Raw genomic sequence first — 12,757 nt, forward strand, 5'->3', positions numbered from 1 at the left:
TGGCAGAGGGTGTAGGGGGCAAATCCCGGCACGGGGGGGGGGGCACCGAGTCCCCCCCCCCCGTGGGGCAGAAAGGGGGGGCAGCTCCCTCCAGGCCCCGCCCCTCGGTGAGCGCTGCCAGCGGCGCAGTGCGCTACAGCGGCCCCCGCCGCCCCCCACCCGCCTTCGCCGGGGCCGCGAGCCGGGCAGAGGCCGCTGCTGCCTCCCCGCGAGAGGCGGACACGGCCCCCCCCCGGGCCCAGCCCCGCCCCGGAGCCGGCAGGTGCGGGAGGGGCGGGGGGAGCAGGAGCGATGGGGGGGGGTCCCGGCCCCGCCCCGCCCCATGGCCTGCAGCCCCCGCCGGTCCCCGGGCCGGGCGGGGGGGTCCTGCTCCGCCATCAGCTCCCGGCAGCCGCTGCCCAGGCTCGGCCCCCCCCCCGGCAGCCCGGGCTCAGGGCGGCCGGCCCGGCCGGGGAGGAGGGGAGATGTGCCCGGTGACCCGCTGCCCGAGCAGGGCCGCCCCCTCGCCCGGGCTGCGCGGCCCCCGCAGGGTCCCGGGGCCCCGCCCCTCCCCTCTCCTCCCGGGGCCCGGTCAGTAGCGCGTTCCGCGGGGCCCTCCCGGCCGGACGGTTCCCCGCCCAGTGACACTTACTGCCTGTGCGCTCCTGCCCGGCCGCTATTGACCCACCCGCCCCCCGTGAGCACGAGTGGCCCCGTCCCCTCACCCAGCGCGCGGAACAGCGCCCTCCTCGCTGGCAGGGGCCGTGCCTGTGCTGCGGGTACTACAGGACCGAGTCCTTAAATAGTGGAGCCTATATGGGGTGACCCTGATTTTATAGGGACAGGGCTGATATTTGGGGCTTTTTCTTATATGGGTGCCTATTACCCCCACCCCCCCTCCTGATTTTTCACACTTTCTATCTGGTCTCCCTAAGCCTACAGCAGGGACGCCCAGAGGGCGGGGCAGCCGGGTCTTCGGCGGTAATTCGGCGACTGGGGGGGGGTGTTTCCATTCCAGGACCTGCCGCCGAAGTGCCCCGAAGACCCGCGGCGGGGGCCCCCTGCCGCTGAATTACAGCCGAAGACCCGGCTGCACTTCGGCGGCGGGTCCCGCTTCGGTGGCAGGGGGCCCCCGCCGCGGGTCTTCGGGGCACTTCGGCGGCGGGTCCCGGAACGGAAGGGCCCCCCGCCGCCGAAGACCCCAGGCCCCCGGAATCCTCTGGGCGGCCCTGGTCTACAGCTCATTTTCTCAATCCATATTCAGGTAGCTGAATAAATGCTCTGATTGCTAGCAGTCCTGGGCACCCTGACGGGAACCCTAATGTGTCAGGCTCAGCACGTTTCGGACTCAGGCCACTTATTGAGAGAACCGAGCGTGGTTCTAAGAACCTCCCGTTAGGTTGCTGTTTTTGAAAACTTGGCTCAAGCCTTTCACCAGTATGGCAGAGTCTAGACGGTCTGTCTGTCAGGGACAAGTCCAGGACGAGCTGGGGTATAAAACAGACTAAAAGCCCTTCTGAAACGTCCTCAGTTGCTGTCTCCTCCTGCCAGGCTGCAAAATAATATCCACGTTGTGCTACGGATCCGCCCACCCTTCCAAGGGCCAGGGAAGAGAAATGGCTGCAGTGGATCCAGTGACCTTCGAGGAGGTGGCTGTCTGTTTCTCCAAGGAGGAATGGGCCCTGCTGGACCCGGGTCAGAGAGCCCTCTACAGGGACGTCATGCAGGAGAATTATGAGACTGTGACCTGGCTGGGTAAGGATTCCTGTCCCCTCGGGTATTGGAAGTTGGGTGGTCTTTGAAGCAAAGGGGTCAGCTTCTGTGCAGTTTTCTTAACTAGTCCCCCAGATTTCAGGGGGATCAGATCTGATAATCCACAGACTTTGTGTGCAAGACATTGTCCCCTCCACATCCCCTCCCATGTGACAGGCAATTCAGGGATATAAAAACCAAGGCTGGTTCCACCATTCTGTGGGTCTTCCAGCCCCTTAGCCATTGGACCAGTGTTTTCTGGCTCAGCTCTGCCTAAGTCCTCACTGGCCAGATTTTCAAATGTGTTTGATCTCCATTTGCACATCTTCCATCTCTGCCAGCTGTGTTAGGGGGAGGCCCCAGATGTTCTCAGCTCTCTTTCACCAGCCCAGATGGGCATGGACCATAGATTATCAGGGTTGGAAGGGACCTCAGGAGAGATCATCTGGTCTCACCCCCTCCCCAAATGGCCCCCTCAAGGATTGAACTCACAACCATCCTGGGTTTAGCAGGTCAATGCTCAAACCACTGATCTATCCCCCCCATCCCAGAGTCATGGGACAGGATCCAGTTACCATTAGTGTCTCCAGGGACATCTCTTGTGCCCATGTGCTGAATTCTTGGAAGGAGGGTGTTGTTCCTGGTATCCTTTCCTGGCCATGACTGATCTCTGCAAAAGGGTTCCTCTCAGGGAGAGGGGCTCGGTTCCTGTGCTGAGTGATGGTTCATGAAGTAGCCTGCTGAGACAACAAAGGCTTTACGCGCAACTGGAAGACTTTTCTCTGTCTGACTGTAACACAATAGTTACTGAATGCTGCATCTAATCCGTTCCAAAATTCCAGCCAACGTTCTAGGCAGCCGTGGCCAGAACTCTATCCATTGTGGGGGGAAATGGAAAATGGAAGGGGAGGAAAGGGGGATCAGATGCAGCCCTTGCCATCTGCTCAGGACAGCCACAGTTTCAGGCACTTCTTCAATGATCTATAGCTCATCCCATCCCGGCCCATCCTCCCAGGAGAGTGGAAACACTTCAGCGGGAGAGACTGAAGGAGACCTGCATCAGATTATCCCATAGACAGAGTGGCGGGTTTCCCACAGCCCAGGGGAATATCCTAACCATTGGGCTAAAAGTTGGGAGGGAGTTCTCCCTCCGCTTGTTGTATGGAAGTTTGTCTATAGGGATGCAGTCCGGTAGGCGAGCTCTGGGGACACTTGCCAGATTGACACTTCCCCATCTGCAGTGGTGCTGGAACATTTCTAGAGTGGGGGTGCTGTGCCCCTCCTTGCCCCATCCTGGCTGGGAGCAGGGCTGTGGAGCCAGGAGGGGCCGACACGGATAGGGGTAAGGGGGCACAGGCTGGGGCCACAGCTGGGGCAGGCGCAGAGCTGGGACCCCAAGGTGCAGGGCTGGGAGTGGAGCCTCGCGTAAAGCCTGAGGGTGCTGCAGCACCCCCCATATCCCTAGTTCCTGCACCTATGCCCGTCTGGACACCTGGTGAGGGATTGCACTGTGCGTGCTCAGAGGTGCCTAGAGAATGTTTACTCCAAAAATGTAGGTGCTGCATGAGTTTAGGGGCCTATGCGGTTCAGCAGCTGCTGAGCAGGGATATGGTTGATCTCAGTGGGGCCCGATTATAGGATTTGGGCACCTAAGTCCTTTTGTGAATCCAGCCCTGGGTCTCAGTTTCTCAGTTCCCCATCTGTAAAATGGGTAGAATGGCCCCTCCCTATCTCACAAGGGAGGGGTAAGGATAAATACATTAAAAACTGTGAGCTGCTCAGACACTGTGGTAATGGTGGAGGCCATATAAGAACCAGTGGCCGCAGAACAGGGCCCTTATTTCAGTTGGAGACTCCAAGTGCTGGTGTAATGAATAGTCTCTTTCCCTCCTGCAGCAGCAGCTGTGGCAAAGGGTTACAAGAATTCCTTGCACCAAAGTCTCCATCTCTGCTGGGGCTCCCCATCGTCAATGCTCCAGTTTGCCCCATCCCTGCCTGCTTTCTGCAGGTGCCCCAGGACCTGGCATGGGGCTCTGCAGTGCCAGATGTTGATAGCGTCAGTCAGGAAGTGAGTGTCATGCTTGGAGAATCTTTCTGCTCCTTGACCTCTTGGCGGGGTAGAGTTTTCATTCAGCGCGTGCTGGGATTTGGGGTGGTTCATTCATTTCTGGCAGGTAACTTCACAGATTAGCAGGACTTTATGTCTGCGTTTGAGTCTAGCTGGGAAGAAGCACGTTACCCCAGCTCGCTGGTTCTGTGTTGCATGGTGTAGCTCGAATGGATGCAGAGGGGCAGTTCTGGTGTTTCTGAGATCCATGTCCAGTCCAGGGTGGGGCTGGCTCCTTGTGTGGGACTGGAGACGTCCTAACGAGGCAATATTACCTCTTTAAATGGGATTGTTAGACCATTGATGGATGCTGTGTCTAGTTCTGGCGTTCACACTGAAAAAGGATGGTGTCAACTTAGCGCAGGTTTCAAAAAGAGTTACAAGAATGATTTGTTGACTGGAAAACCTGCTTTAGAGATTCATAGTTACAAGGGCTGACTGGACCGATGCGATCATCTACTCTGACCTCCTGTGTAACACAAGCCATAGGCGCTCCCCTGAATCACCCTGTTTAAAATAGAGCACATCTTTTAGCAACCCCCGCCCCATCTTGATTTAAAAATTCCCAGTGATGGAGAATCCGCCATAACCCTTGGGGAGTCTTTCCCAAGGGTCAGTTGCCCTCACTTTTCAAACTTTGCAACTTACGTCAAGTCTAAATTTGTCTAGCTTCGACTTCCAGCCACTGGATCTTGTTATACCTTTTTCTGCTAGACCGGGAGCCCATTGTGGTTACATTTCTGTTCTCCGTGTAGGCATTCATAGATTGCGGTCAAGTCTCCCCCTCACCTTTTCTTTGATCAACAGGAGAGATTGAGCTCCTGGAGGCTTTAATTATAAGGCCTGTTATCAATCCTTTTGTCACACTCATGGTTCTTCTCTGAACGACCCTGAATTTTTCAACAGCCTTATTTAATTGCTGGCAACAGAAATAGACATTGAATTCCAGTAGTGGTCGTATGATTCTAAAACACAGAGGTGATAAAACCTCCCTACTGATACTCGAGAGTCCCCTGTTTATGCCTCCAAGGTGTGCAACGGCTACTTTGGCTTCAGTGTCGCACCGGAAGCTGATTATCCACCGTAACCCCAACACTGTGTTTCAGAGAGATTGCTTCCAAAGATAGTCTCCCATCCTGTAAGGAGGGCCTGCATTCTTTGTTCCTAGATGTATAATTTTACATTTAGCCATATTGAAGCAGTGTTTTCTTGCACCCATCTCACCGGGCGATCCAGAGGGCTCTGTATCAGTGACCTGTCCGCTTCTTTAATTACCATTCCCCCAGTCTTTGTGTCATCTGTAAACTCATCAGTGATTATTTTAAACTTTCTTCCACAGCATTGATAAAAATGTTAAATAGCTTAGGGCCAAGACGGGACCCCACTTGAAACAAACATGCTTGACAATGATTCCATTTACAGCTGTGTTTTGAGATTTATCAGTTAGCCAGTTTTTATTTTTCTAAGCTGGGGGCAAGCAAACAATATGTGTTTTAATATGGCTAAATATAAATGAAAACATCTAGGAACAAAGAATGTCGGCCATACTTTCACAAGGGCGGGGGAGCTCTGTCCTGGGAAGCAGTGACTGGAAAAAAATGGGGAGTTGTTGTGGATAATCAGCTGAACATGAGCTCCAGTATGACTTTTGTGTCCAGTGGCTAATGCAATCCTTGGATGCATAAACAGGGGACACTCAAGTAGGAGCAGAGAGGGTTATTTTACCTCTGTTTTTGGTGCTGGTGCAATACTGTGTCCTGTTCTGGTGCCCAAAATTCAAGAAGGAAGCTGATAAGCAGGAGCGGAGTCAGAGAAAAGCCACAAGAATTAGTAAAGGATTAGAAAACCTGCCTTATAGTGAATGACTCCAGGAGCACAATCTATTTAGCTTAACAAAGAGAAGGTTAGGGGGTGACGATCACAGTCTAATAAATACCTACAGGGGAACAAATATTTAGCAATGGGCTCTTCAATCTATCAGAGAAAGGAATAACAAGAAGCAATGGGCTTAAATTGCAGCAAGGGAGGTTTAGGTTGGACATTAGGAAAAACTTCCTAACTGTTAGGGTGGTTAAGCACTGAAACAAATTGCCCAGGGAGGTTGTGGAATCTCCATCATTGGAGGTTTTAAGAGCAGGTTCGACAAGGGATGGTCTAGAATCTAGACTGTAGATAATACTTAGTCCTGCCATGAGTGCAGGGGACTGGACTAGATGACCTCTCGAGGTCCCCCGAAGTCCTATGGTTCTATTATTTCAATGCCTGGAAGTTGAAGCTGGTAAGATTTAGACTGGAAATAAGGAATACATTTTTAATAGGGTGTAATTAACCTTTGGAACAATTTACCAAGGGTCGGGGTGGGTTCTCCATCACTGACTGTTTTAAAATCAAGATTGGATGTTTTTCTCAAAGATCTCTTCCAGGAATTGTTTGGGGGAAGTTCTAATGGCTTGTGTTACACTGGTGCTCAGACCAGGTGATCACAATGGTTCCTTGTGGCCTTGGACTTTCACTCTTTCTTTTTTGTAATGTCTGTGTAGCACCTTTTGGACAATTTGCCTCATCATAACTCCAAAACAGAGGCCATTAATGAAACCGTGATCCAGAAATATGGGACGTACTTTTGCCTTTTCTTTTCTCTGTGTGATGGGTTATATCCTCCCATTATGCTAATCTTTGCAACATTGAAGGAGTCGGGCATGTTTAGTCTAGAGAAGAGAAGGCTCCGGGGGCACATGATAACAGTCTTTAACTATTTAGCAGGCTGTTGTAAAGAGGATGGTAATCCATTGCTTTTCATGTCCACCAAAGGCAGGACAGGAAGGAATCAACGTAGTCTGGAGCAAGGGAGATTTCAGTTAGATACCAGGAAAAACTATCTAGGCTCTAAGAATAGTTCAGCACTGGGGAAGCCTAGCAGGGAAGTTGTGGAATCCTCGTCATTGGAGGGTTGTAAGAAGAGGTTGGAAAAACTCCTGGCAGGGATGGTTTAGATTAACTTAATCTTGCCCAGGGGGAAGGGCTTGTTGATCTCTTAGGGCAGACTGCACTAGGCCAGGCCTCTGACTCATGGCTGAGCTCAAAGCCCCCTTCCCTGCGCACACACACCTCACTCTGACGTGGGTCAGCAAGCTCTCGGGGCCCACGGCCTAGAACCCTGCTACGGAGGAGGGGCAGAGCCCTGTCATTGTGCAGCATGGGTGCAGCTCGAGGTGTAGACCCAAGTGCAGAGTGCAGTACGGACGCGTTAGCATGGCAACGAGACCCACGTCCGGTACTTGTAAGCCAGGTTTACAGTTCAGTGAGGATGCTCACGCATGGGTCCCGCAGCCCTGTGTTTACAATGCAGCAGTGTAGACTTACTCTGGAAGTCCCTTCCAACCCTGCATTTCTATGATTCTGTCCCTTACACCTAAGCTACTGCTAATTTGTTCTAACTTTTACTCATGTTTTCTAATCAGTTCTTCTTTATTTGTCAAGATGAGGTTTTGAATTCCTCCATGTTGGGTGCCACACACTTCGATGTAGGATGTTTTACTCTCCAACCTTTAGAAATCCCAGGGACGGTTTATAGTGCAAGACTTAATAAGATCGCTCTGTTCACCTAAACAAAGAGATGGTAGAGTGGTGACTTGATAATGGCCTAAAAATACCTACAAGTGGAAAAGAGGAGGGCTTTTCAGTCTAGCAAACAACATGGTTTGGAAGCATAATGTAGTGCAATCGTATTCCGTGGGCAAGTTCGTGATAGAAAGGCAAGGGATGTGTCATTTGGTTCATAAAAATCTACAGAACCGTAATTTCCATGGTGTCGCTCTCTGCAGCTTGGAAGGGGGAACTGACTGTCCCTCCTGGCTCCCTCTTCCAGGTTCCTCCGGTTAGTGGAAATCTTGATAATACAGTGTCATAGGGAAAGGGTTGAGTTGGGTATCATTCAAAAGCCTTTTCTCCCATTAACACAATGGTACCAAACATGACACACCAAGAACAATCATGTAGATACCTAATAGAGAAAATGTTTAAAAATCAACTTTTTTAAATTATACTTGAACACAGGGAGGCATTACTTACATAGAAAAAACACTGATCATTGGTAATCCTAGGGAAGTTAGCCTTGAAATACAGGACTGAAAACCCTGGTTCATCAAAGTCATCACCATTGTCATTTCCATCTAGGCCGCCACTTCTAGACATGTGGTCACACTGATCCCTGTCTGCACTGCACTCATACGTCTCTGTGCAAGGCAGGCTGCTGGCCAAACATCTGCAGGGCGGTGAGCCGGGTGCTGCATGGAGAAATAGGGATAGTCCCCACCCCAAATTGCTCACCCTCATAAGTAACAGCTTCCAGTTCTCACTTGTGTTTTGGAGGGCTATGGGGGAGGGGGATGGAGAGAGGAGTTCATTGGCAGTGATGAAGGCTTAGATGCAAACTAGATACCTGGAGAGGGTAGCAGCTCTGCTCAGCTCCCCAGGGGAGTAAGTCAGGGCAATTCCCTAGGCAGAGTGGGATCCTGTACCGTTTATAGCCCAGTCTCTGTAGGGTGGGGTTGGGAAGAAGGCGGCACCTCTCTGGGTGGGCTGCTCAGACCCTGGGTCTGGAATACTAACAGCCCGGACCCTAATGGACAAGATCAACACTTGTCGTCCTACCCCCCAGCAGGGTGTCCAGTTTCCAAACCTGATGTGATCTCCCAGCTGGAACGAGAAGAGGAGCCCTGGGTCCCAGATCTCCAGGGCTGTGAGGAAAGGGGGATCCCAGGAGACATCCACACGGGTGAGGAATCAGCGAAACTGGTCCTGCTTTTCTATTCTCATGGCAGGCATCCTTAACGGGTTTTCACCAAAGATGTCTGACCGCAGAAAGCCCTTCTCTCGTCCACATAGGGAGGAGATGGGGAGGCAGAATCACTCTCTTCTTCTCCCTGCTCTGGGGAAGGTTTGGAGGGGATTCATCCCCGATTGATTGATTTATCTCCCCAGCAGTTATTCTGGTTTCTTCTGCCTTGTCTCACCCAGGCCAGGATTGCCCCAGCAGGTGACACATCCTCACGGGAGACGTCAGTCATGGTTTCCCAGTCACCTGGCAGTCGCTCGCTTTTTCTCTGACTCTCTCAATGGGATGTGAAGGCAGAATCAATCCCATCCTTTCTTTCCAGTGGGGAAGGGGTTTTGAGGGGGAATCGTTACTAGAGTTTCCCCCGGCACAGGGACTGACTCCTGTCTGGATTCTCTCTCTGTCCCAGCAGGTGCTGGGACCGTGAGTGAGAACGAGGAGGAGAAGCCTCAGCAGGAAGTCCCTGAGCCGGTGGAACCACATGGGACAGTATTGAGAACATCTGAAGGGGACATCTCCCCGAGCCCCGAGGAGGGAGAAAACCGTGAGGAGCGGCACGGGCCAGAGAGACAGCAGGGAATCCAGTTAGCAGAGGGTTGGGGTAAATCCACTCACAGGAGCAAAGGGGTTAGGAAAATCAAAGAAACCATTCAGCCGCGGATCCCCGCTGGAGAGACACCCTACAAGTGCAGTGCCTGTGGGAAAAGCTTCCACTGGAGATCAGTCCTTAATGTTCACCAGAGAATCCACGCTGGCGAGAAGCCCTATAAATGCAATGACTGTGGGAAAAGCTTCAGGGACAGCTCAGCCCTCACTAAACACCAGAGAACCCACACAGGGGAGAGACCCTACAAATGCAGTGAGTGTGGGATAAGCTTCAGTCACCACTCGGCCCTCATTACTCACCAGAGGATGCACACAGGAGAGATACCCTACACGTGTGATGACTGTGGGAAAAGCTTCCGTTGGCGATCATCCCATATCACTCACCAGAGAATCCACACGGGAGAAAAACCTTACAGTTGCCCTGACTGTGAGAAAAGCTTCAGGCAGCATTCAAACCTTATTAAACATTACAGAATCCACACAGGAGAGAAGCCCTGTAAATGCCCCGACTGTGGGGAATGCTTCGCTCAGATCTCCTGCCTTACTGAACATCAGAGAATGCACACAGGAGAGAGACCCTTTAGTTGTCCTGACTGTGGGAAACGCTTCTTTGTCAGCTCAACCCTCATTCACCATCAGAGAATCCACACTGGAGAGCGACCCTATAAGTGTTCCGAGTGTGGGAAAAGCTTTGTTCGGCAATCACAATGGGTTATACACCAGAGAATCCACACAGGAGAGAAGCCCTATAAATGCAATGAGTGCGGGAAAAACTTCAGTGACAGATCAGACCTCACTAAGCACCAGAGGAAACACACCGGAGAGAAGCCCTACACGTGCCCTGATTGCGGGAAAAGCTACTGTTTCCGATCAGACCTCACTAAACATCAGAGAATCCACACCGGAGAGAAGCCCTTCAATTGCCCCAAATGTGGGAAAAGCTTCGGTCGGAGATCAGACCTTATTATACACCAGAGAATCCACACAGGGGAGAGACCTTATATATGCCCTGAGTGTGGAAAAAGCTTCAGTGACAGATCAGACCTCACTAAGCATCAGAAAAAACACACCGAAGAAAAGCCCTACAAATGCCTCGAGTGCGAGAAAAGCTTTGATCGGCACTCAAATCTTATTACACATCAGAGAATCCACACAGGAGAGAAACCCTACAATTGCCTGAACTGTGGGAAAAGCTTCAGTCGCAGCTCAACCCTCACTACACACCAGAGGATCCACACAGGCGAGAAGCCCTACAAGTGCCCTGGGTGTGGGAGAAGCTTCAGGGACAACTCAGCCTTTATTAGGCATCAGAGAATCCACACGGAAGAGAAACACTAGAAATGTCCGTGTCTCCGGATGGACCAAGTGACTAACACCTGTGCCAATTCCCAGGACTCTCAGAGGTCAGGCCAGGCGGGAGTGGTGGTGTGATGAGGACGTGCCATAGTTACTAAAGCAGAGAATGAAATCGCCTTCCTGGACTAGAGCTGCGCAGAGCAAGAGGCTGAGGTAAGGTATCCACCTTGTGACTGGGTTTGATTTTACTTCTCAAGTAGCTCTGGATAGCCTCTGTTCAGTTCCTACATTTAAGTTAATTACCCACAACTGGTCGATTCATCCTCTAATTTAGGGGTGTTCTTGGGTCCCTTGCTGACACTGAGATCCCCAACATCCACAGGTAACAGTTTCTATCATCTCCGGTTTGCAAGGAGACGCCATCCCATCCTAGTGGATGAAGACCTGGCCTCCTTCAGTCACACCTTCGTCACTACATGGCTGGACTACAGCAAGGTGATATACCTGGGCATGAACTCATCTGTGCTTAGGAAATTCCAGCTACTACCGAATACTGCAGCACATCTTCTACCATGGCACATCAGGTCATAGAACATCAACGCAAGTTCAAGATCTCAGTCCTTATCTCCGTGTCCAGGGCCCTGGGTAAACAGAACGCCATCTACAGCTCCAGGATGAAAACCACCGTCAACATATTTGCTCCTTTTGCACAATGGAACTTCCTACAATACGGGTAAAGCCTGTGTGTGCATGAAACAACTTTCTCGGGGGACAGTCAGAGACTGTGGAATGAGCTCCCCCAGGAACTAAGGACCATCGCAAACCTCCCCAGCTTCTGCTCCCAACACAAGCCACATTTTTGTGACCCTGCCTTCTCTAACATAAATACATTGTGTATATTAAATAAGTCATGGCATTTTTTTAATTTATTAAATAGTTTCAATCTTTTTTTCCTATAACAAACAGAAGGAATTCCAGGTGCCAAAATTTAGAACAAGTTTAAAAGTACTGCACGTCAGAAAAGAGAAAAGACCAAGATGTTTACCCTTGTTTGGACTCCTGTGTATTCCCAGCACACTGGTTTTTATGGCACATATATAAATAAATAAGTAAAAATTAAGGAAATCAAAATCAAAGAGGAAAAAGGTTGTGGGGGTTGGAAGAGGAGAAGGGATGGGGATGAAGAGTGTGATTTATTTCCTCCTAGTGCACCAGGGGTTCCCTCTTGGAATTCTGGGGCATGGGGTCAAACTAACAGATGCCCATAATTCCTCGCCGGACATCCCCTAACTCACCTGCTGTTGTTTTGGTTTGGTTTGGTTTTTTTGCTGGTTTTTGTTATTGCAAATCAGCACAATTTTCAAACTGCTCTCAGGCAGCAGGGAGAAAACACTGCTGAGCTGCGCTATCCTGGCATTCATTCAAACGAGGCTGCTCCATATGTCATGGCAGCTGGCTGGTGATACAGCCAGAGGAGGAGTGGAGCTCTTTGCCTGTTGCATCACATCGGGATCACTATTTGTTGCATCACATCGGGATCACTATTTGTTGCATCACATCGGGGTCACCATTTGTTGCATCACAGGAGCAGGAACGAAGTCTAACAGTCAAGTGTGGTCACAAGCAGAGAACTCTTTATTCCACTCCAGCAGGCTCTTATATACAATTATCTTAGGCAATCAGGCAACGACTAACAGGTTAATTAGATCTACACAGGCACAGCTGTGACCTCATAGGATAATTATCATCCTACACACCTGTCTAACTTTCCCAGCACAATCAACTCATCCCAGAAGCCCAAACATCTCACATTCCTTTTCCCACATTTGCCTTTGCCTCATGTCCAGTGTCCTTTCCTGCATGTCCTGTCCCTTGTCCACGAGCGAGCTTGCTGAAAGGAAACCGCCCTCCATGCTTGATGCCTTGGCCCTGTGGTGGGATGCAGTTAAAAGGCCAGCAGGCACGTCCTCCCTTGACTCTCACTTCCACAGGAGGTTTGCCAGGTGTTAATGACAGATAAGGACCTGGCTGTTGCAGGTACGATGGGGAAGCAGCATCGGCTCCATGCTCGACTCCGTGCCAGCAAGGATCAAATGTTGCTTTTTTCTTACATTTGGAATGCCACTCCCATGTGCTCTTCCCAGTCTGGGCTGAGCTTGGAGAGGCCATGTTTTCCAGCT

General features: G+C 51.1%; 1 protein-coding gene across 1 annotated transcript; it reads left to right on the forward strand.

Moving 5' to 3' along the window:
• Positions 1-174: 174 nt before the first annotated feature.
• LOC123343346 (zinc finger protein 135-like) lies at positions 175-11,506 on the forward strand. Its single transcript, XM_044978416.1, has 4 exons — positions 175-262; positions 1,531-1,734; positions 8,499-8,615; positions 9,085-11,506. The coding sequence occupies exons 2-4, from the start codon at positions 1,596-1,598 to the stop codon at positions 10,617-10,619; spliced, it is 1,791 nt and encodes a 596-aa protein (XP_044834351.1). The 5' UTR covers positions 175-262; positions 1,531-1,595; the 3' UTR covers positions 10,620-11,506.
• Positions 11,507-12,757: the final 1,251 nt, after the last annotated feature.

This window comes from Mauremys mutica, chromosome 10, assembly GCF_020497125.1.
Source record: "Mauremys mutica isolate MM-2020 ecotype Southern chromosome 10, ASM2049712v1, whole genome shotgun sequence".
NCBI classification, from domain to species: domain Eukaryota; kingdom Metazoa; phylum Chordata; order Testudines; family Geoemydidae; genus Mauremys; species Mauremys mutica.

Excerpts from the sequence above, each read along its gene's own strand:
- LOC123343346 (XM_044978416.1), top strand. The coding sequence starts at position 1,596 with ATGGCTGCAGTGGATCCAGTGACCTTCGAGGAGGTGGCTGTCTGTTTC. Across the intron at positions 1,735-8,498 it reads TGAGACTGTGACCTGGCTGG|CAGGGTGTCCAGTTTCCAAA; the intron begins GTAAGGATTCCT and ends CCTACCCCCCAG. Across the intron at positions 8,616-9,084 it reads CCCAGGAGACATCCACACGG|CAGGTGCTGGGACCGTGAGT; the intron begins GTGAGGAATCAG and ends TCTCTGTCCCAG.